The 23,383-nt window shown below is 41.4% G+C and overlaps 1 protein-coding gene across 1 annotated transcript in view; it reads left to right on the forward strand.

Annotated features, from left to right (window-relative positions):
* The first annotated feature begins 352 nt into the window (after window positions 1-352).
* Window positions 353-23,383, forward strand: part of LOC129840984 (uncharacterized) — a 50,659-nt gene continuing 27,628 nt past the window's right edge. The window contains exons 1-4 of the mRNA XM_055909062.1: window positions 353-853; window positions 15,562-15,692; window positions 15,884-16,072; window positions 19,841-20,002. Of these exons, the coding sequence (XP_055765037.1) occupies window positions 562-853; window positions 15,562-15,692; window positions 15,884-16,072; window positions 19,841-20,002 (774 nt within the window). The 5' untranslated portion in view covers window positions 353-561. The remainder of the gene's footprint in view (window positions 854-15,561; window positions 15,693-15,883; window positions 16,073-19,840; window positions 20,003-23,383) is intronic.

The raw sequence follows: 23,383 nt of genomic DNA on the forward strand, positions 1-23,383 counted from the left end.
GGTAGTGGAGTAGGGGCCTGAGGGCACACACTTAGTGTGTTGTGAAATCTGTTATGAATGTATTATAATGTTTTTTAAATTGTATAATTGCCTTAATTTTGCCAGACCTCAGGTAGAGTAGCTGCTGCCAATGGGGATCCGTAATAAATACAAATACTGAGATGATGTAAATGGAATTAAGTCATTATTTTCTACTCTATTCTTTCTAAACAAGTCTGCTCTCAGCTTGAAAGATAATGATCATATGATATTTGATGTAATAAGCAGTACCGTATTTAAAAGAATAGAGCGCATTCTTTTTCAATTTAACCACACCCTTTGGGCTATGACGCCAACCAATAAGATAATTTCTCTTCGGTGTAAACGGAAGTGATCAGTGACTAAGAACAGTTTCCACGCTAGCGTTTTTATTGTAGTTATTTAGACATTTATTATTACCCTGGAACTCAAAATATGACTAATTTAACTGCACAGCATCATATACTTACTCCAGGTAGTGTTTAATTCGCGTTGGAGACAGAACTTAGTTGATAGATCTTATCTGGTTAACGTTTGCTAACAATGGCTAACTGTAACAGTAACGTTATGGTTTTTCACACTCAAATAGCCTCCATCATGGAGGTGTTAGCGAATTCAGCCGTGGCAGATATATGTAAACTCGTAGACGACGACTATGCAGTGTTTCGTTTGGAAATAACTCAAAGCCAGAAAGAAAATAGGACATTGCGGAGGAAACTACAGTTACTGGAACTGAAGGTGGCACGGGAGCGCGCAGAGAGGACAACGCGAGAGCGCGTCCTCGCCAGTCCGAATAGTGTCAAGATCCTCGACCGATACAGAGGAATAGCAAGAGGTACATTTAGCAGATGGCCAAGGCTGCGGAGCCTGTCGCCCTGTTCCAATATGCGCATGTGTTGAGATGTGTTACCCAGATTTGGGTCTTGGTCAGTTTTTGGTTAGTAGTATGCAATACTTCCCCCGAATACTTAGTTAGGTACAGGGGCGAAAATCTGATATCAACCTTGGAGGGGACAATTACATTAAATTTTCTCAAGAGCAATTCCTGAGGGGGACACCAAAAGTAGTGCTGTAACACATAGCCTACGTTGTAATATGTTAAATGTATATTGAGGAACCATAATTCCTACAACTGGATAATTGATAGGTACAGTAGTTAACTGAAGGGTTTTCCCAACTTGTTCAAATGTTTAAATCATTATAATTCTACTACTAATAATAGTTATAGCAGTGCTCCTTACCAGTCCAGTATGTATGCAGGTATTCGTACTTACAACCAGCAATATCAAGAAAGGTCAGTAGGTGACAATGGTACTGTACACTGTATGGGTGTAGTTTTCATAAATACAATGAACATGGTGTGATCACATCTAAAAGAATCTCCATTGAGAACCATCACAAAGTTGGTCTCCGTATTGAATTGACCTTTTAATTTGACTTTTTCTGATACATTTATATAGTCATTAAATATGTGCACCTGGCCTGAGTCTACTACAATATCTTTGCAAGAACAAAAAGCTTAAAATAAGTACAGTTCTAAAAGCAAGATAACTACTTCAATGAAAAACCCAAACAAATCAAACAAAATATCCTTCAGTCAGTGTCTCAACTCTTCAAACAGCAGCTATGGACAAGTATGTCGCACAAACTATGCAATTTTAAATAAAATAACATGAAATAAATAATTTTAAGTGTACTGAAAACTCTAAACAAAAGAACAAATATCAATTACACCAAGGGTTCTCAAACAGGGGTCCATGGACTAATTGCAAGGGGTCCATGAAATAAAAAAGTGTAATGAATGTAGTCAGTACCACAAGGTTTCCAGTAAGTTTACATATAATATAGAGGGGGTGGAGGTCCCTGAGGACCGCTCAAAACCTTGCCTGCCTTGCCTTGCCTCAAAATATGCAGGGGTTCCAGTACCCCAAAAAGGTTGAGAACCACTGCTATACACACTACTGAACAAAAGAACCGAGCATATGTTTGCGGGTTTCCTCAACAACACATCAGTTGCCACTTTCGCAATGCCCTCGCCTGTTGTCTCCGACACCCTGTATAGCCCAATAAACTCCTCGTGAGGGACAAGGTCATGGTCAACATAACGCAGACAGACACTCTCCTGTTCAGCACCAGAGACATCTTGAGTACCATCAACAATTAATGAAAATTGTACAATCGGAAGAGACCTAATCTCAGCTGCAATGCCTCAAATGACTATTGGCCATGATGTTCAGAATTTCATTCCGTGCTTTGGGGCCTGTGTACATTGTGGTACGCTCTGTTAACCACTTCAGTAAAATCCTCTTCTGCCCTAAGTTTCAAAATCTGGTATAAATTCCCACTGTCATCCGTGTGGCCTCTAAAGGCTTATCCCTGTCTTACTACATGCCGCACCGAACTAACAATTTTCATCAAGCAATGCCTTGCGTCATCCTGCTGTTTACCCCACGCGCTGGATAACTGGACACTGATTGGATTTAGCTGGTGTGCTGTTACAATTACAAAGTGGCGGTGGGTTTGGCAGTTTTGATGTGCTGTGAATTTTTCAATGCCTTTTCTCCAGTTCCTAAATCCTGCACTAATGAAGGCAGCATCTGCTCTTTGGCCAAAAGATGGCTGGCTTGAAAACCCTTGGCTACAGTGAAAACACAACACTCCTTTTATTGATTGATAATAATGTAGCCAGGGGAAATCGCAAAACCATCTCTCTTGAAACGTCAACACTCTGTTGGCAAGAGTTTGCGGTTCTATAAATTGTGGGTGTGGCTGATATGGTTTTGTGCAATCACTGTGTTAACTGGACAATGCTGTGCCACTGTCCCCTATACTGGTGCTGCTGGCAACAAGGGTGACACTTGGTCCTGCCGTGGCTGTGACACTGTCCTCTGAAGTCTCTCTCCCTGGCTCTTTCCCTTTCACCACCCTAACTGACTCACAGTCTGTCTCCAAGAAAATAAATAAGGTGTTTGCCGTACTCCTAACTACCGGTACCCAAAACTACACAATTAATCACAACAGCAATACCATTGCCGTAAACAAATCTTAGTTTAGTCACCAGTTTAAGTTGAGAGTGGGGGTATCCATGGCATTTTCCAATTATGTCCCTATTTTACAAGTCAAAAAAATTGAGAACCTTTCATAATGTTGCCAAACAAAGACTCAACAAACTTACCTGAGACTCCCTGTCTCTGCCAATCTGTCCCTGCATATCTGTCCCCAGCTCTGCTGTCTGTGTCCCATCTGTTGCCTGCTCTGCCTAATGACATCATTGTGAAACATTTCCATTAGCATTTCACTTCTTTCTTATGAACATTTTATCAACTAGTCTTTGAGATATTAGGCTACTAGAGTTCTTACTATGCGTTTTGGTGTACTGACAAATACTCTGATGTCCGTCTTCTTACTTTTTTCTGCCATTTTTCTACCTGGCTGGCTGGCCTAGCTGCACACACACACATTTACACAACACATGCTGCAACCTTTTGTAATTTTAACATAGTTTGTTTCATATTGGCTGGCTTCCAACAATAGCTGAATTTGTAAAGCTAGCGAGCACCAATTCCGTTTCTGTGTGTTTGCTATAATCTTTGCTACCTGGTTAAATAAAGGTGAAATAAAATAAAATAAAAAAAGTTCACTAGCGACAATTTATCTTTTGCAACGAGACCATTATATATATTTAAGACAATGGTAGAAGAGAGTGTAGTTCTGTTCTGTTCAATTTGGACTTCAGTTTGTCGCTAACCTTATCACAGGGACGTCGAAGCACTACAGCTGCATGCTGATCTTGGAATAAACTGACGATAGCAAAGATTCCATCTTTGACGACGCCACATAAATGGAATAGGTACTAACTAGCTTGATAGTTAATGTTTGCTTTAGTTTGCGCGCTAGCTCTGCAAATTCAGCTAGTGTGTGAACCCTGCCAACATAAAACAAATAAATAACATTGCTATGGACCTGCTATGGATTGACTGGATTACCTCACGTCAGTTACGTACATGTGCCTTTCGGACAGTAGATACGAACCCTCTATTACCTTGCCAGCTAAAGAACTGGCAGTGGATCAAACCATCGTGAGGCAAAGGGAGGGGGAGGTCGCAATCTTTTGAAACTTAAAAACGCGCTATTAAGTGTCTATAATCAGCACAAGTGCTTTCATTGCGTATTATTAATATTATTGAAATTACATAGTTATGTTTACAGTAATTTATATTGGGGGGGACAAATCATATTTTTCCCAAGATGGGGGGGTCGTGTCCCCCCCGTCCCCCCTGGGATTTCCGCCTATGGTTAGGTAGCTAGCTATCGTGCATTTTTTTATTTTACCAGGCAGGTCAATTAAGAGCAAATTATTTTACCACAAAGACACAATATAAAATTCTAACCAGATTCTTGATTTACTGAATTTCATATTGTCACACTCAATTAAAAGAATGTGATGCATGGAACATAATAAATAAATAGTATATCAAGAAGTAAGGGGTAGTGTTACCTTACATCCAAGGCCGATTACCGAACTGGCAACTGCCCTGGGGCCCCCAACCCCCCGCTAAAATAACTTTTAAGATTGATGGCCTGTCATGAAAAATTCTGTCCACTTACAAAAATGTGTCCATCTCTGCGCCACAATAGGATTCAATTAGTTGTTTGCGTTCTTTGTGATATCAATGGTGTGATGAACTAATGCGTCCAATTTTGGAGATCATTACAGACAAAACCGGTATGTAAACAAAGCTGATTTCCCGTGACAATTATGCTGCTAAAACGAGTTTCTACGATTCAAAATAGCAACAACAACAAAAACGTGGAAACTGCACATTAACTTAGCTTTCAGATCACCAAGTGAACTCCTATGCAGCTATTATCAATTCATTCATGTGCAATTCAGTTAATACACTGGCTCATCTGGCTGGCATGTTTTTATTTTGAGCTTCCCTCCCCTTGTCTTGTTTTACACGAAAGTATGCTTTCATTAGTCATGTTATTATTATTTTTTTCCTGTCTCACTTCCTCCACCACATGTCATAGCTCAGTACTACAGTAGTGCACTTGTGGTTGAATATAATACAGGACATAACAAACAGTTGAATAATGTTGAACTCACAAATACCAAAAAAGGATTTACAATGATTAATTAACCCAATTGATTAATTAAATGAACAAATTGTGAAAACCAACCTGTCAGTAATTAAGACTGAAAAATGTAAAAGGTTTCTATTTTTGTGGAACAGATGTGTCGTGAACTTGTTTATTTTATTTAATAGACCCACGTGGCAGTTATAGACTGAAATATATAGGTATAGGCTAACATCGAAACATAAACAATAAAACACCATTTAGTTGAGAAAACAAAAGTATGAATGAGAAGTAAAATACATCATATGAGAAGAGGGAGATCCTCAGAGTCCACAGAAATAGGGTATGGGTGATTTTTTTGTTGTTGTTGTTGCTATCTTTGTTGCTATCTCTCTGCTCTGGCATGTGGGATAGAAAGGAGGTGGGTGCTACGGGTGGTTCTGCCTGTCACTTGCCCTCGACAGGCAGCCAGTGTCCAAAGGGGCACTTGAAGAAGGAGATTTCAAAATCCAGGCACAGCTGCTCTTTTCACTCTTGGAGTGTTTGCAGTGCTAGTGTATGTAGGGCATCTGTGTATCTCACTGTGCCCAGGATGAAATGGCAAGCACAAGTTCTTTACAGATTAGATTGACCAACAGGACAATAACAGTAGCTGTAGATAATCTAATGAAAAGTGAGATCTTGGAGGGTGGTTCACACTACTGCGTGTGGTCACGTTTACACTGAGTCTGCATTTAAGTATATGCATTATGTACATAAACACATGCATTCACTCACTCATTTATCAGGAGATGACTGCATTACTCTTGATGTTGCATGTTACAGAATGTAACCTGGACTTAAAATGAATCAACATAAGAGCATGAGTAAATGTGTAGAAAAAAGAGGGAAGGGAAGCCCTGCTGGGATACTGTAGTATATAGATATGGAAACAACAGAAAGTCTTGTTTTACTCCTCTTAAAAGCTCAATACTTTCTGAGAAGTAACCATTATTTACTATTTTACATCTGGGGTTGCTGTACATAACTTAACCCATTGTATAAGAGATTCACCCAAATAAAGTAATCCAGGCATTTATATATAAATTCTAGTCGTGCTTTATCAAACGCCTTTTCAAAACCTGCTATGAAGACCAGGCCTGATATCTTTAAAGTTTCATAATGTTCAATTGTTTCAAGTAATTGTCGTATATTATCTCCAATGTATCGTCCATGTAAAAAACATGTGTGATCAGGATGAACAATATCTTGTAAAACATTTTTAATTCTATGTGCAATGCATTTCGGCAGGATTTTCGCATCACGACATTGAAGTGTAAGAGGCCTCCAGTTTTTTAAATAGACTGGATCTTTATACTTATCACCTGGGCCCTCTTTTAGTAATAATAAAATCAGACCTTCTTGTTGAGTACCTGAAAGTCTACAATTTTTATAGGATTAATTAAAACATGCTAATACTGGATCTTTGAGTACATCAAAAAGGTCTGATGTACCTCTACTTGTATACCATCAAGCCCTGGTGTTTTTCCATATTGAAAATATTTAATTGCCTTAAACAGTTCCTCTTTTGTACATTGGCCTTCACACAGGTCTTTCTGTAAATTTGTTAATTTTACATTATTATTAGGAAAGAAATCCTTACAGTTAACATCATTCAGTGGAAATGGAGGAGACTGAAAATAAAATATTTTGCTTAAAATATTTTGCTTCCTCTTTCAAAATATAATTTGGTGAATCATGGATGATTCCATCATTTGTAATGAGTTTCTGTAAGTTCTTTTTTGTAGCAATTCTATGTTGAAGATTCAATAAAACATTTGTACATTTTTCACAATTTTCCATCCAATTCGCTTTATTTTTATAATACATTACTCTTGATTGTTCTTGAATAAGTACCTCCAATTCGTTTTGTTTTTCCTCTAACCTATAATACAGTTTCCATTACCATCTACCTGTGCTGTTATTTCCACTATTTCCTCTATTAGTCTAATCTCTTTTGAGCTAAACTGCTTTTGATTAGTATTGTATTGAATGGCCTCTAAAAGTACATTTAAAAGTGACCCAGACAATAAGGGGATCTTCTGTTGTGCAGAAAAAAGTAAATTATGAATTATTTTCTCTTAGTTAATTAAGAACAAATTGTCATCCAATAGGCTTTGATTACATTTCCAATATCCCCGTCCACGTGGAAATTCTGTAAGAGTTATATGGAGGTCAATTAGATGGTGGTCCGATCACATTCTGTCTCCTATTTTTTATTTTTTTTTAACAGTATTTTTATTGGAATTTCACAATTTTCACCCATATTAAAGAGATACAACAACAGAGACCAGGCAAAAAAAAAACAACAAAGAAAAACAGCACCCGCCTACACATACCTGCGCATACATATATATATACACATATACATATACATACACACACATACGCACACCATCCTCCTCCTCCCGCTTCTCCCACCCTATCCCCATCATTGCGTCTCTCAATACACACATTTTAAACAAACTTACAAACAGAAATTAAACAAAAAAAGCTTGGTTTAAACTAAGAAGTTAGGTTTCACACATGGAACATAGTGTAATTCTGAATACATAGATCACCACCATTCTAAGAGAATCCTTGCAGCATAATAGCTGATACCTCAGGTTCTAGGTAATTTAGATAGGGTTCCCACACTTTGTAGAACTGATCTGTTTTAGAATGCAATGTAAATGTCAGATATTCCAGAGGCACCCATTCAAAAAGTATCTTATGCCAATCTTTAATAGAAGGAACCTTATCACTAATCCACCGTAAAAGGATGTTTTTCCTTGCAGCAAAGGTAAGGATGTTGTAAAGCCTCCTCTTACTCACAGAAGTAACATGCCTACTAGGGAGACCTAACAGTAACGAAACTGGGTCCAATTCTAGATCAACCCCTAGGATCTTTTCAATTTCTTGCAGAACACCAGACCAGTATCGTTGTATTTTGGTACATGACCATAAACAATGTGTTAGGGTGCCTGTATCAGTTTTGCATTTAAGACACTGAGGAGAAGAGGAAGAGGGGCTAAAGGCATGTCTGCGATTTGGGGATATATGCAATCTGTGTATTATTCTTAATTGGATTGCTTTAGTACGATTACATATAGATATTGTTTTTGCATATCTCCAAATGTCCTCTCACATCTCTTCGTCAATAGTCACAGACAATTCTTTCTCCCACACTTGTTTCACCCTCTGTGTGTCGACAGCAGGAAAGGACCTTAAAGCATCATAAAACAGACTTACAGACATTTTCCTTTGTGGAAAAAAAAGCATTCTCTCAATGACAGACATATCAGGGTTACCAATTAAGGTGGTGCTCTTCACAATATAATGTCTTACTTGTAGGAAGCGGAAAAAGTCCTGCTTTGGGAGTCGATATTTCTCCACCATCTGCTCAAATGACAATAGAATCTTATCAGCAAATAAGTCATTTAGTCTGCATATGCCCTTATTAAGCCAAAAGTTAAAGCCAGCATCCAGCAATCCTGGACCAAAATCTGGGTTGTTAAGAATTGGGGTAAGAGCAGAGGTTAGTTTGGACCTTCCCAGGAAGCGCTGAACTGACCTCCAAACCTTAAGTGTGTTAAGTGTAATAGGATTATTGCAGTGATCTTCTACAGACTTGAAACTTCTGAAAAATAAAAGATCCTGTAAGGGGTATTTTGAAAGAGAAGTCTCAATGTCTAACCAAATAGAGGAGTCATCGTTTGCGATCCAATCAGAAATATAACATAGGTGGGCACACCACTGATAGAACCTGATATTGGGCAGATCCAAGCCCCCCATGGAACTTGGCAGCTGCAATATTGCCATCTTAAGCCTTGGCTTGCGTTTACTCCATATGAAGGAACTTAGCCATCCATTTACATCCTTTATTATCTTATTGGAGAGTAATACTGGGATCATTTGGATTGGGTAAAGTAGTCTAGGTAAAATGTTCATTTTCAAGAGGGATATTCTACCCAACCAAGAAATCGGGAGAGAGTTCCAGCGCTCCACATCCTGTCTTATTGTATCAAACAAGGGAACAAAATTGGCTTTGTACATTTGCTGGAATTTAGGAGTTACAAATATACCCAGATACGTAAAGCCTGAGGGAGACCATTTAAAAGGGAAGGGGGGAGAAGTATTAGGTACAGAGTGAAGGCTACCAAGTGGCATAGCCTCTGATTTAGTTAAGTTAATCTTGTAGCCTGAGAATTCGCTGAATAATTGAATAATATTAATAAGAGATGTAGTTGAGGTCTCGGGATTAGAGATGAATATCAGGACATCATCAGCATACAAGCTTATTTTATGGTGAACATCACCAATGAGCAGCCCCTGTATAGCAGGCGTTACCCTGATGGCCTCGGCCAGTGGTTCCATAGCGAGTGCAAATAGGAGGGGGGACAAAGGGCAGCCCTGTCTGGTACCTCTGTATATAGAGAAGCTATTTGACCTTAGCCCATTAGTAAGGACAGCAGCCTGAGGATCATCATATAAAACTTTCACCCATTTTATAAAGTTGTCCCCTAGACCAAATTTATTTAGAGCAAAGAGTAGGTAAGACCACTCCACACGATCAAATGCTTTCTCAGCATCTAGGGAGAGCACAAGACCATCCCTAGCACTTTGTCGGTAGGCTTGAATTACATTAAGAAGCCGCCTGACATTGTTGCACGACTTACGGCCCTTAATAAAGCCAGTTTGGTCTCCTTTCACAATTAGTGGCATTGAGTCCTCTAATCTTGTGGCTAGAATTTTAGAAAGTAATTTTCTATCCACATTCAGAAGGGAAATTGGTCTGTACGAGGAACAAGACTCTGGACATTTTCCCTTTTTAAGAATAAGTGATATGTTGGCTTCCCTCAGCGTTTGAGGGAGCTGGTCATTTGAAAATGAGTGGTTAAACATATCACGCAATGGCTCAAGGATCAGGCCATGAAACTCTTTATAGAATTCACTACCAAACCCGTCTGGTCCTGGAGCCTTACCGTTTTGCAGATTCTTAATTGCGAACATTATCTCTTCCTCGGTGATAGGGGCATTAAGGAGAGACCTCTGTTCTTCGGAGATAGTAGGCAGCTCAATCTTAGAAAAGAAATTCTCCATTAATTTGGGTGCGTCATTTGGCAGTTCTGAGGCATCAAGATTTGCATAAAATTTCTTAAATTAGTCATTTATCAATTTATTTTCGTATAAATGATTGCCATCCGAATCGGTAATAGTAGCAATTGACTGTGAGTCAGCTCTCTTTTTAGCTAGGTACGCCAAGTACTTTCCTGGCTTATCGCCATGTTCATATAGCTTTTGCCTGACAAATCCCATTTTCTTTTCAGCGTCCTGTGTTAGGAGAGAGTCCAACGTTGATCTAAGAACTGATATTTCCTTTAATAGGGCAGGCGTGGGAGTTTTAATGTAGTCCTTCTCTTTAGTTCCCAATTCACCCTCTAACCTTTTTTGCTTTTCACGCTTTTTCCGCCTCTTAGTGGCTGTGTATGACATAATCAGACCCCTGGCGTACGCTTTACAGGTTTCCCAAAGGAGCGAGGGATTATCTGTTGATTGAGAGTTAATAGAGAAAAATGCTTTAAACTCTGTAATAAAATATGATGTGAACGTATGGTCTTTAAGGATGGTTGTATTCAACCTCCAATGTCTTGACAGATTGAATGCCCCGTTGAGTTTTATGTCCAGGATCACCTCCGCATGATCAGATATGACTATACTTCCTATCCTAGCGGATAAAACAGACTGCAAAGACGTCCTGGGCATAAAAAAGTAATCTATTCTAGTCTGACATCCATGAGGTGCAGAGAAAAAAGTGAACTCTCTGTTGGAGGGGTGAAAAGTTCTCCAAACATCCGCATACCCCAGATCATCACAAATAGCTTTAAGTGACTTAGCTCGAGGAGAGAGTGAAGCTATACCGCTGGGAAACTTATCAATAAGGGGGTTCAACAAACAATTAAAATCTCCTTCAACCACTGCAGTGTCTGAGTTTAATTCTGAAAAGTCTAGAAATACCTTAGTGAGGAAATCAGGGGGGTGGGCAGGGGGAAAGTAAATATTCATTATGGAGATTTTCTGCCCTTGTAAAGTACCATTAATTATAACAAAGCGACCAAATTTATCTTTCACACAATTCAAGACCTTAAGTGGTAAGTTATTTTTCACAAGAATTGCTACACCTCTACTTCTGGATGTAAATGATGAGAAAAACACTTGACCAAACCCCCCTTGTTGTAATTTCAGATGCTCCTTATCATCCAAATGAGTTTCTTGCAACAGGGCAATATCAATATTTTCTTTTTTCAAAAACGACAGTACCTTCTTCCTTTTAATGGGATTATGGCTCCCTCTAATGTTCCATGTACATACCCGCAGTGTGTTACCTGCCATTGCACTTTGACCGTTTCATATTCAGACTGAATCCCACCGTAAAAATGGGGTGGTACCTTTTTCCATGTGTTGAACTCTCTTCTATCTCACCGAGCATAAACAAACGATATGAACCTGAACTCTAACTATACTAAACCCAAAAATTAAACATGTAAAGATCCAAAAGGGGGTTTTCCCACTAGCTAACATGCAGGGGATTTCAACTTTCCAATGTAGACTCTTAAGTCTGCATTGCCACTCAATAGCCTCGTCCTTTATACATAAGAAAATGAAAATCAATATATGAAGATTGAGGCTCTTCCACCTAAAACCAAGCCTGGGCAACAATATAGATTCACCCATATCTCAGCCTGAGCTATAGCGGCAGTTACTTTAGCAAGAAAAATAATACAAATACGAATATTACTGAACCGGAGCATGTGAGAACTCACACCACTGTTTCATGATCAGATTCAAAGGAGATAATAAAGTTATCCAATGCTGCGGCGGCGCAGCTTAAAGTTATTTACCCGAGAGAGTCAATAAACGCAGCAGCCTCTGCAGGTGTGGAGAGTTTCTTAGGCGATCCGTTGACCATAATCTTCAATGTGGCCGGGTACAACAGTGCGTAGTCCATCTTCATTCTCCTGAGTCGAGCCTTCGCCTCATCAAACCCTTTGCGTCTTCGTACAACCGCTGCGGAGTAATCATTGAAGAATGAGACCTTTGGACCTTTACGTTGACTACCGTCAGAGCCGATGTTTCTAGCCGCATCCATAACGCGCTGCTTGTCGGTGAAGTTGTGGAACTTTATAACCACTGGCCGTGGGCGCTGGTTGGGACCGGGTATCGGTGCTTGAGAGCGATGGGCTCTGTCCAGCTTCACACGACCAGCCTTAGTGTCCATTTGTAAGTAGTCAGGGATCCATTCCTCAAAAAATTTTACTGAACGTGTTCCTTCAGAATTTTCCGGGAGTCCCACAACACGAATATTGCATCTGCGTCCTCGATTATCCAAGTCGTCAATGTGCTCCGCCATTTCGCGCACCTGTTTTTCAAGTGCTTTCATCTTAGTGTCCATAGATGTAGTTGAAGCTTCCACTGTAGCAATTCTTCCTTCCGCCTCATCGACACGTTTGACCACCCTCTGTAATTCAGCTGAATGGCCTGCTATTGCTTCCAAGACCGTTCTTATCTTAACATCGATCACTTTAGTAATGTTGTCCGTCATCTTTTGAATCACCAGGTCCATTGTGCCTGGATCCGCAACGGTGTTAGCTTCGCTAACGTAAGCTAGCTCCTCCTGCACCTCTACAGGGATGGTGGTTTTGGTCGAGTTCTTAGTAGCTCTGCTGGGCATGTTGTCGGAGATTTTTGAGAAATAACCGTCAATACTCATTGCAGGATAACTTATTTAGCCAATTCTACCACTTTTTCAAGCTAGGAGATTAATGAAAGAATATAAATTTACGAATGCCACGGGAGCTCGCTGAAACACAGTGTTCTCTCTACGGCGCCATTTTGTCCCCTTCTGTCTCCTATTAATACTTTTTAAACTTTTGATGCCAGGATGAATGAGACCAGGAAGTAATCCAGACGGCTAGCTTGATTAAGCCTCCTCCGTGTATATCTCACAAGGTCAGGGTTTTTCAGCCTCCATATAGCCACTAGTTCTAATTTAGCCATGATATTTGTGATCTCCTTAAGTGCTTGAGGGTGATAGTTTGTACGATTTCCTTTATGATCCATTGAGGTACTTAAAACCGTATTATAATCTCCCACCATAATAATAGATTAATTCGTTGCTTGTGAGCTCAATAGATTATTATATATATTTTCGATGAACTGTGGATCATCATTATTTGGCCCATATAGATTAATTAGGAATATCTGTTTTTGGTCCAATAGCATATTTAAAATAATCTATCTTCCTTGAGGATCTGTTTGCCCAGTGTGAACAATCGGATTACATTTTTTATTAATTAGTATAATCACCCCTTCTGAGTATCTTTGCCCATGACAAAAATATTTCTCCCTCCCAGTCTCATCTATATTTGTAGTGAGTTTCCTATAAACAATAGATATTATATTCTTTCTCTTTTAGCCAGGTAGAAATGTACCTACTTTTTAAATGAGCTGCTAAGCCATTGCAATTGTAACTGGCCATACTTATTTCTCCACTTACCATAACGATACTCACATTTCCATTATACTTACCACAACCAATGTTTGTAAACTTACCATTAAAAAGCACCAGGTTGATTAAGTGTTCATATAGCTGTACCATAATATTTGCACTGTTAAGCATACTGTAGCTGCAACTTTGTAAACCTCCAATTGTCCTAATAGTCCACCCACTAAAACCTCCCCCATATCTAGGCCCAAGGCCATCAGACCATCTCCCTGACTCATGACGCACTGTTGTGTCCTAAGGCAAATCCTTGGCCGCCAATTGGCGTATGCCAGAGGGAAATATGGGCAGACCCATGAAAACATAATTCAATACTGCCACCCTTCACTAACACATTCAAAGCACCGTGGGTCTATTGCATATCTATGAGGGTGCTTTTTAAGAGAACTAACCAAATAACATGGAAAACAGTCTGAAAAAATAAATAAATAATCATAATAGATCATATTAATAGAAATAATAACAGCACAATATTATACATTTATGCACATATTTAGAGAGTCCTAGCAACTCTATAAGCATGTCAGCCCCGCCTGCTCAGTTCATTGGATCCAATTGTTTGATACACAGTATCAGTCAAAAGGTTGGACACACCTACTCATTCCAGGGTTGTTGTTTTTTTACTATTTTCTACATTGTAGAATAATAGTGAAGACATCAAAACTATGAAATAACAAATGGAAAGATGTAGTAACCAAAAAAGTGTTAAACAAAATCCAAATATATTTTAGATTCTTCAAAGTAGCCACCCTTTGCCTTGATGACAGCTTTGCACACTCTTGGCATTCTCTCAACCAGCTTCACCTGGAATGCTTTTCCAACAGTCTTGAAGGAGTTCCCAAATATGCTGAGCTCTTGTTGGCTGCTTTTCCTTCAGTCTGCAGTCCAACTCATCCCAAACCATCTCAATTGGGTAGAAGTCGGGTGATTGTGGAAGCCAGGTCAATCTGATGCAGCACTCTATCACTCTCCTTCATGGTCAAATAGCCCTTACACAGCCTGGAGGTGTGTTGGGTCATTGTCCTGTTGAAAAACAAATGATAATCTCACTAAGCGCAGACCAGATGGGATGGCGTATCGCTGCAGAATGCTGTGGTAGCCATGCTGATTAAGTGGTGGATTTGGCGTCGAAATTAGCAGAAAACAACCCCCTACCTACTGTAAAATATGGTGGTGGATCTTTGATGTTATGGGGCTATTTTTCTTCCACTGGTCCTGGGGCCCTTGTTAATATCAACAGCATCATGACCCAGTACCAGCATTTTAGTCCAAAACCCGGTTGCCTCTGCCAGGAGGCCGAAACTTGGCGGCAAGTGGATCATCCAGCACACATAAAAATCCACAAATAAATGGTTAGTTGGCCACAAAATATTTTTTTTGCAATGGCCATCTCAGTCTCTGGATTTGAAAACCATTGAAAACCTATGGTTTGAATTGAAGTTGGCAGTCCATAAGCGCAGACAAAGGATATCAAGGATCTGGAAGGATTATGTATGTAGGAATGGTATAAGATTCCTCCCAATGTGTTCTCCAACTCATAAAGCATTTCAGAAAAAGTATCGGTGCCATTAAGGTATTGAAAGGATCTAAAAACGGGTGTAAAACAAAATATTGTTCTCTGAGCAATTGTATTAGTATAATATAATATAATTTCCCCAATTTTTTTTGCATACAATGTAGCTCAGTATTTAAATGATTTATTTTGCTCATCTTTATCAAGTGTGTCAATAATTTCAGTGCCCCAGGTCCCCAGATGTGGTATTCCAGCCCTGCTTACATACTTGCCAATTGTAGACGGTGTCAATAGTGTACAATATAGCGTTGAGCATTGACAGTGGTACTTAACTTAAGCACCCTCTTTCCCCCAATCACTCTCTTAGGTGAAGGACATCTCATTGGAGGCCACAGGAGCTTTGTGAAGCCAGCAGAACACATCTCGTGGAGAGATGACCAACCCATAGCTGTAGATGAGGGGAGTGGAACCTCAACCCAGCACATTATCATGATAGAGGTTAGTGTCATAGTGTAACGTAAACAAATTACAGTACATTAAATGTGGTCCGTTTATTTCAGAAAGGCTCCCCTCAGCTATTCACTTGTTTACATGTACATCCTTATTTATCTGCCATAGGGGAGCTTGTGAGACTTTGTTGTCCAATTCAACTCATGTGCCGATAATAACCTCCTCTCTTCTTGTGTCAGTCTGCAGATGCAGAGGCTGCAGGTCCTGGAGGATCGTCTCTGGTCAAGCAGAAGAGGACTGAAGGAGAGGAGGACCCACGACACAGCAGAGACATCCAGACTGGAGCAGCGGCGGGAGTGGCGCCCCCTGTCGCCACAGAGGACATTGCCACAGCGCCGCAGCCCAGGACCCAACGATGCATCACGGAGGTCAGTGGAACGCCGAACGCCGTCCTCAAGTCAGAGACGGACACAGAGACTGTAACTGTAACACACAGGCTCTTACACACAGGATCTGACCACAGATCAGACCCAGAGAGACTAGAGCTGGAGAATCTGCGCTATCCTCCTGCTCCCAGCTCAGAATATTTACTTTACGGTAACCCGAGCCTTAGGATGGTTCATTCCCATCGGGACTCAGGTGACGTGTTAGAGACTGGCAATGATCCGTTTTGTTCTTACGCTACAGAGATGTACCCTGGCAACATGCCCTTGGGTTTAGAGACACAGACTGATCTGTCTAGAGGGGACAGGAACCGGTATAGTAGTAGTGCATATTCTGAAGGGTTTCTAGATAAGAAAGAGGAGGGTCTGGTCGTAGATGAAGTGACTGTAAAAGTAGAGGACGACACTCCTCTGATATGGAATGCAGACCAGACTCACTTAGGAGAAGGACACTCACAGGGCAGAGATTTCTTAGTTTACAGGGACAGTTTAGAGAAAAATGTAAATGTCGCCACCCAGTCCCATTTACACAGGCTCAGGGATCGGGACCCATTGTCCACATCGATGGAGCCTTCCAATTCACACAGCCGTGTCCTTTTCGATCAGTTATTGAACTCAAAGGACCAAAGAGCCAAGGCTCGAGGAGGGGGAGCAACAGCAGGTGATAGTAAAGAAAAATGGTTCCTCTGCATGTTCTGTAACAAAGGCTTCAGCTGCCCCCAGAAGGTGGAGATCCACCAGAGGGTCCACACAGGGGTGAAATCCTTCAGCTGTACCCAGTGTCACATGCACTTCGCCCAGGCTAGCAGCCTAAAGAGGCACCAAAGGGTCCACACAGGGGTGAAACCATTCAGCTGTACCCAGTGTCACATGCGCTTCGCCCAGACTGGTGACCTGAAGAGGCACCAGAGGGTCCACACAGGAGAGAAGCCCTACAGCTGCCCCCAGTGTGAGAAGAGATTCTCCCACCAGCACCATCTGAAGATGCACCTGAAGGTCCACACGGGAGAGAGGCCATTCAGAGAGTAACTAACTAAGGATACACCAGCAGAAAAAAACACTCCACTATAACATAGAAAGTAACCATTCCACTCGATAGCTTCTGACTTTTACATCAAACCCTGCATTAGACAATGATACATTTTCAATGCTGTCAGCAGAAAGATCCACAGAAGCATTTTGAATAACTAGAGTAACAGATTTCAGTGTAGAATATTCCTGGGTAAAATATTGCATCCAGACATTGTGTGAGATAAAAGGCATATATAAGCCTAAAAAGTCTGTTACATATTGTGTTTGTACTGTGTAGGCCAGGGATTCTCAACTTGGGGGTCGCACAAATATCTAGTAGTAAAGTGAATCCTGAAGAGAGTACCGAGTGCGACGTGGAACCACTCCTTCCTACACAGGGAGGCATTGGCAGCGAAGGACATGGTACCTGAGCTCCACGCCACTCTCCAGGATGTGATCAAGTGTGTCAACAATATCAAAAATAAAAGGTGTTTCCAGGCCTTCTGTAGGGATATGGGGAGTGAGCACCAGCAGGTACTTTATCATGCAGAGGTCCGCTGGCTTCCAGTGGTAAAGTGTTGGGTCGCTTTTATGAGCTTCGAGCCGAGATTGCTGTGTCTCTTTAGGAAAACAAGTAATCTCTGCACAAACATTTCGATTGTAAGGAATGGCTCGCACAGTTTGCCTACCTGGCAGATACTTTTGATCATCTGAATTTGCTCAAGTTGTCAATGCAAGGGAGGGGGCACAATTGATTTGAACAGAGGGACAAAGTGGATGCCTTCAATATGAAGCTTACCGTTTGGTCAAATCATGTTTCTAACAGGAGTATTGACATGTTTCCCAATGCTGATTTAGAGATTCAGAATCTGATCAACAAAGCGCTCGGCGACAGACTGAAAAAAAAAACGTTAAACACCATCTTGTCAAGCTGCAGGGAAAGTTTTGCGACTACTTCCCCAAGGAGAAAAAGAGACGAGACGACTGGATATGGGACCCCTTTCGGGAGGAGATGGGAAGTGTCACGTTGCCAAGCAATGAAGAGGATCAGCTGGTGGAGCTGTCATTTGACCGCGGACTGAGCATGGGCGTCCCGGAAATGACACTGCCACAGTTCTGGTGCAGCTTAATGGGAGAGTATCCTGCTCTTGCCTGTCATGCAATCAGAATCATGCTACCGTTCAGCACCACCTATCTGTGTGAAAGTGGCTTCTCTGCTATGGCCAAGCTGAAAACTAAAAACAGAAACAAACTGGAAATGTTTCAAACATTTAACCATTATTTAACTAGGCAAGTCAGTTAAGAACAAATTCTTATTTACAATGACGGCCTACCCTGGCCAAACCAGGACGTCGCTGGGCCAATTGTGTGCCGCCCTATGGTACTCCCAATCAAAGCCTGGACAACCAGCATGACCTCCGAGTTGCCCTGTCAACCATTACCCCGAACTTCAATAAACGTATCAAACTGAAGAAACACCCCCAGCTTTCCCAATGATAGGCCACACACCCGCACACGCACACACACACACACACACACACACACACACACACACACACACACACACACACACACACACACACACACACAATAAATAAACAGGTTCATGAGTTATTGTTCACTAGGTTAATTATTATTGTTAATTAATTCTGACATTCATATTACATGTTATTTAACTGGTTAAAAACGTATACCTTTAAACAAACTTTATGGTTGTGAAACTATTCACATGCTAATTGATGATTAAGAATTCCTAATGATTGTTGTTTTTTCTATTGTAAAAACTGGTATGTGTTACTGTTCATTAACATTATTGGACTGGTTTTGATGTCATGTTCTGAGTCTGATCATGTATTACACCCCACTCCTGAACTGGTCTCCTAATTAAAATGGCTTATTCTCTTGAATTTACAATAAATGTTTTCTCAGTTAATATGGCTGTGTAATTACTTTCTTTAATACCATAGTAGTAGCCCATTGAGACAGTCTATTTTGCAAGTGAAGCCTGCCCAAGAAGGCAGCTGCAATACAACATTACAGAATGTAATCATCAACAGTCCATAATATTGGGTCGCGACTCAATTGTCATTGTAAAATGTTGGTCCCCAGGCAAAACCAGTTGAGAACCACTGGTGTAGGCTAAAATGAAATAGGCATTTGTGAACATCATACTTTCATTCCACTACAGATTTTTTTCTGTAGAGACACTTTTAATGAGAAAATGTATGCAGTTTATCAAGTTTATTCAGATTTTTAGTTGAGACGTGTATGTGTGGTTTTCATATGGTGTATTTAAAACTTGTTTAATAAACACAAAATTTGACTTTTCATTTTAAGACTTTCATTGTGACTCTCTTTAATATACCTCACATCTGATCTCACCCTATTCTGCATATACCCAGCAGCGCTTTATAACCAATATACACTTAAATATAAATAAATATACCCCCACACTAACAAACACCTACTGTACACAAAATATTTGTTCACAAAAGTAGTGCACTGGGCCTTTAATAGTCCTGTATTAGTGGAAGGATTTGATATTTGTCCAGGACCCCCCCCCCTTTGATGAAAACAATTGCAGCACCCTCCCCCTCCCCCAGGTTTGACTGATGATGACTTTTGTATGTATATTTACCCACAACATCATATTTATGTCCACCATAATGGGTTTAACAACAATTAAGTAATCCTGTAACTACAGTGTAGGACTCAGTAATCTGTATCATCTGTCTCTTCCAGGAGGAGGAGGCTCCAGAGGTGATGCCGGTCAAGGAGGAGGGGTGTGAGGAGGGTCTGGGGAACTCTGAGGGGAACATGGTCATGGAGGACAACCAGACTTCACCTCCTGAACCCACAGAGGAACCAGCTGAGCAGCACAGGACCACACACAGTCTCACTGAGGTGAGCCCGCTGAACTACTGTCTGAATGGTATTATGGGGGTGCCACAGGGTTCAATTCTTGGGCCGACTCTTTTCTCTGTATATATCAATGATGTCGCTCTTACTGCTGGTGATTCTCTGATCCACCTCTACGCAGACAACACCATTCTTTATACTTCTGGCCCTTCTTTGGACACTGTGTTAACAACCCTCCAGACGAGCTTCAATGCCATACAACACTCCTTCCTTGGCCTCCAACTGCTCTTAAATGCTAGTAAAACTAAAATCATGATCTTCAAACGATCACCCGCCCGTCTGACTAGCATCACTACTCTGGACGGTTCTGACTTAGAATATGTGGACAACTACAAATACCTAGGTGTCTGGTTAGACTGTAAACTCTCCTTCCAGACTCACATTAAGCATCTCCAATCCGGGCCTCCCCGGTGGCGCAGTGGTCTAGGGCACTGCATCGCAGTGCTAACTGCGCCACCAGAGTCTCTGGGTTCGCCCCCAGGCTCTGTCGCAGCCGGCCGCGACCGGGAGGTCCGTGGGGCGACGCACAATTGGGCCGCGTCGTCCGGGTTAGGGAGGGTTTGGCCGGTAGGGATTTCCTTGTCTCATCGCGCTCCAGCGACTCCTGTGGCGGGCTGGGCGCAGTGCGCGCTAACCAAGGGGGGCCAGGTGCACAGTGTTTCCTCCGACACATTGGTGCGGCTGGCTTCCGGGTTGGAGGCGCGCTGTGTTAAAGAAGCAGTGCGGCTTGGTTGGGTTGTGCTTCGGAGGACGCATAGCTTTCGACCTTCGTCTCTCCCGAGCCCGTACGGGAGTTGTAGCGATGAGACAAGATAGTAATTACTAGCGATTGGATACCACGAAAATTGGGGAGAAAAGGGGATAAAAAAAATAAAAAATAAAAAAAATATTTAAAAAAGCATCTCCAATCCAAAATTAAATCTAGAATTGGCTTCCTATTTCGCAACAAAGCATCCTTCACTCATGCTGCTAAACATACCCTCGTAAAACTGACTATCCTACCAATCCTTGACTTCGGCGATGTCATTTACAAAATAGCCTCCAACACTCTACTCAGCAAATTGGATGTAGTCTATCACACTACCATCCGTTTTGTCACCAAAGCCCCATATACTACCCACCACTACGACCTGTATGCTCTCGTTGGCTGGCCCTCGCTTAATATTCGTCGCCAAACCCACTGGCTCCAGGTCATCTAAAAGTCTTTGCTCGGTAAAGCCCCGCCTTATCTCAGCTCACTGGTCACCATAGCAACACCCACCCGTAGCACACGCTCCAGCAGGTATATTTCACTGGTCATCCCCAAAGCCAATTCCTCCTTTGGACGCCTTTCCTTCCACTTCTCAGCTGCCAATTACTGGAGCGAATTGCAAAAATCACTGAAGCTGGAGACTTATTTCTCCCTCACTAACTTTAAGCATCAGCTGTCAGAGCAGCTTACCGATCACTGCACCTGTACATAACCCATCTGTAATAGCCCACCCAACTACCTCATTCCCCAAATTGTTATTTATTTTTGCTCTATTTGCACCCCAGTGTCTCTACTTGCACATCATCATCTGCACATCTATCACTCCAGTGTTATTGCTAAATTGTAATTATTTTGCCACTATGGCCTATTTATTGCCTTACCTCCCTAATCTTACTACATTTTCACACACTGTATAAACGTTTTTCAATTTTTTTTCTTCTATTGTGTTATTGACTGTACGTTTGTTTATTCCATGTGTAACTCTGTGTTGTTGTTTTTGTTGCACTGCTTTGCTTTACAACTGCTTGGCCAGGTCGCAGTTGTAAATGAGAACTTGTTCTCAACTGGCCTACCTGGTTAAATAAAAGTGACATTTAAAAAAAATTAGGTCAGGTCCCATATCAAAAAGCCTCTCAGATTAGGAGTGCTGATCTAGGATCAGTTTGGCCTTTTCAATCATAATGAATAAGATTATATGGAAAGATCGTAGATCAGTACTCCTATTCTGAGGCTCTTTGTGGATCTGAGCCACAAAGAGAGCCTAGTCAAAAAGGGCGACTGCACTTCCTGATTTGGCCTTGTTTTTCATCAATGCGCAATGCTAGCGGCCATGACTGAAGGCAACGAGAGTTGTCTTCGGGGTGTGTTTTGATGTGGAGTCTCCTCAGTGGGGGAAGGGAGAGAACCTTCCTCAGTGAACTTCATAAAAATACAAATAGTGAAACAATAAAAAGTTCTCCTTTTTTAGATAACTAAACTAAATATAATCACATATCACCAAATAATTGATTAAAACACTGTTTGGCAATGAAGGTCTACAGTAGCCTTAATAGCACTCTCTTGGGTTGCACCATGGTGTAGCCGGAGGATAGCTAGTTTCCGTCCTCTTTTGAACAGTTTTTAAAATTATTTTTTAAATTATTTTTTACTTTGAACGCTTTTTCTCCCCAATTTCATGGGATCCAATTGGTAGTTACAGTTTTGTCTCTCCCTTACGGACTCGGGAGAGGCGTCCTCCAAAAACACGACCCAACCAAGCCGCACTGCTTCTTTACATAATGCCCGCTTAACCCAGAAGTCAGCCACACCAATGTGTCAGAGGAAACACCATACACCTGGTGACCATGTCAGCGTGCATGCGCCCCTCCCGCCACAATAGTCGCTAGAGCGCGATGGGACAAGGACATCCCTGCCGGCCAAAACCTCCCCTAACCCAGACGATGCTGGGCCAATTGTGCGCCACCCCATGCGTCTCGAGGTTGTGTCCGGCTGCGACAGAGGCTGGAATCGAACTGGATGCAGTGGGCTCAAACTGCGATGCAGTGCTTAGACCACTGCGCCACTCGGGAGGCCCCTCTGAACAATTTTGAACAAATTAATTTCTTAAAAAATGAGGGAGAAGTAAGAGAGAGAGCTAGTTATATTTAGTTGTCTTTTTTTTCACTTTCACTTATCTAGCTAGCTAGCGAATGCAGCTAGCTAGCTAGTTTAGCCTACTCAAACACCCGGCTCAAACAGCGAGGGATACTATGTTAGCTAGCTGGCTATTGCTTTCACTGGAACTCTTCTGAGTCAAGTTAAGCTTTTGTTTTTATTAATTTATTGCCACCGGGGCCCGCCGGTGTAACTGCTAAACTGCTTGCTGTACACTGTAACATTTGTAGCTGGTTTATTAACGCATAAGTTCTAGTAGCTAGCTATGTTGACTATGACTTTAGGTGACAACTATGTAGGCTGTGTGTATTGGTTAGCAGTTATGGAATGGAGGTTTGATTTGGAGAAAAAAATAATTTGTCTGGTCACATACAGCTGTTGTGTTGTGCACTGAAGTCCACAAGCGAAGGGAACAGTTGCGAGGACGAGCGCATAGATGCGAGTAGGAATTATACACTGGG

Source organism: Salvelinus fontinalis, chromosome 42 (assembly GCF_029448725.1).
Source record: "Salvelinus fontinalis isolate EN_2023a chromosome 42, ASM2944872v1, whole genome shotgun sequence".
Classification (NCBI taxonomy): domain Eukaryota; kingdom Metazoa; phylum Chordata; class Actinopteri; order Salmoniformes; family Salmonidae; genus Salvelinus; species Salvelinus fontinalis.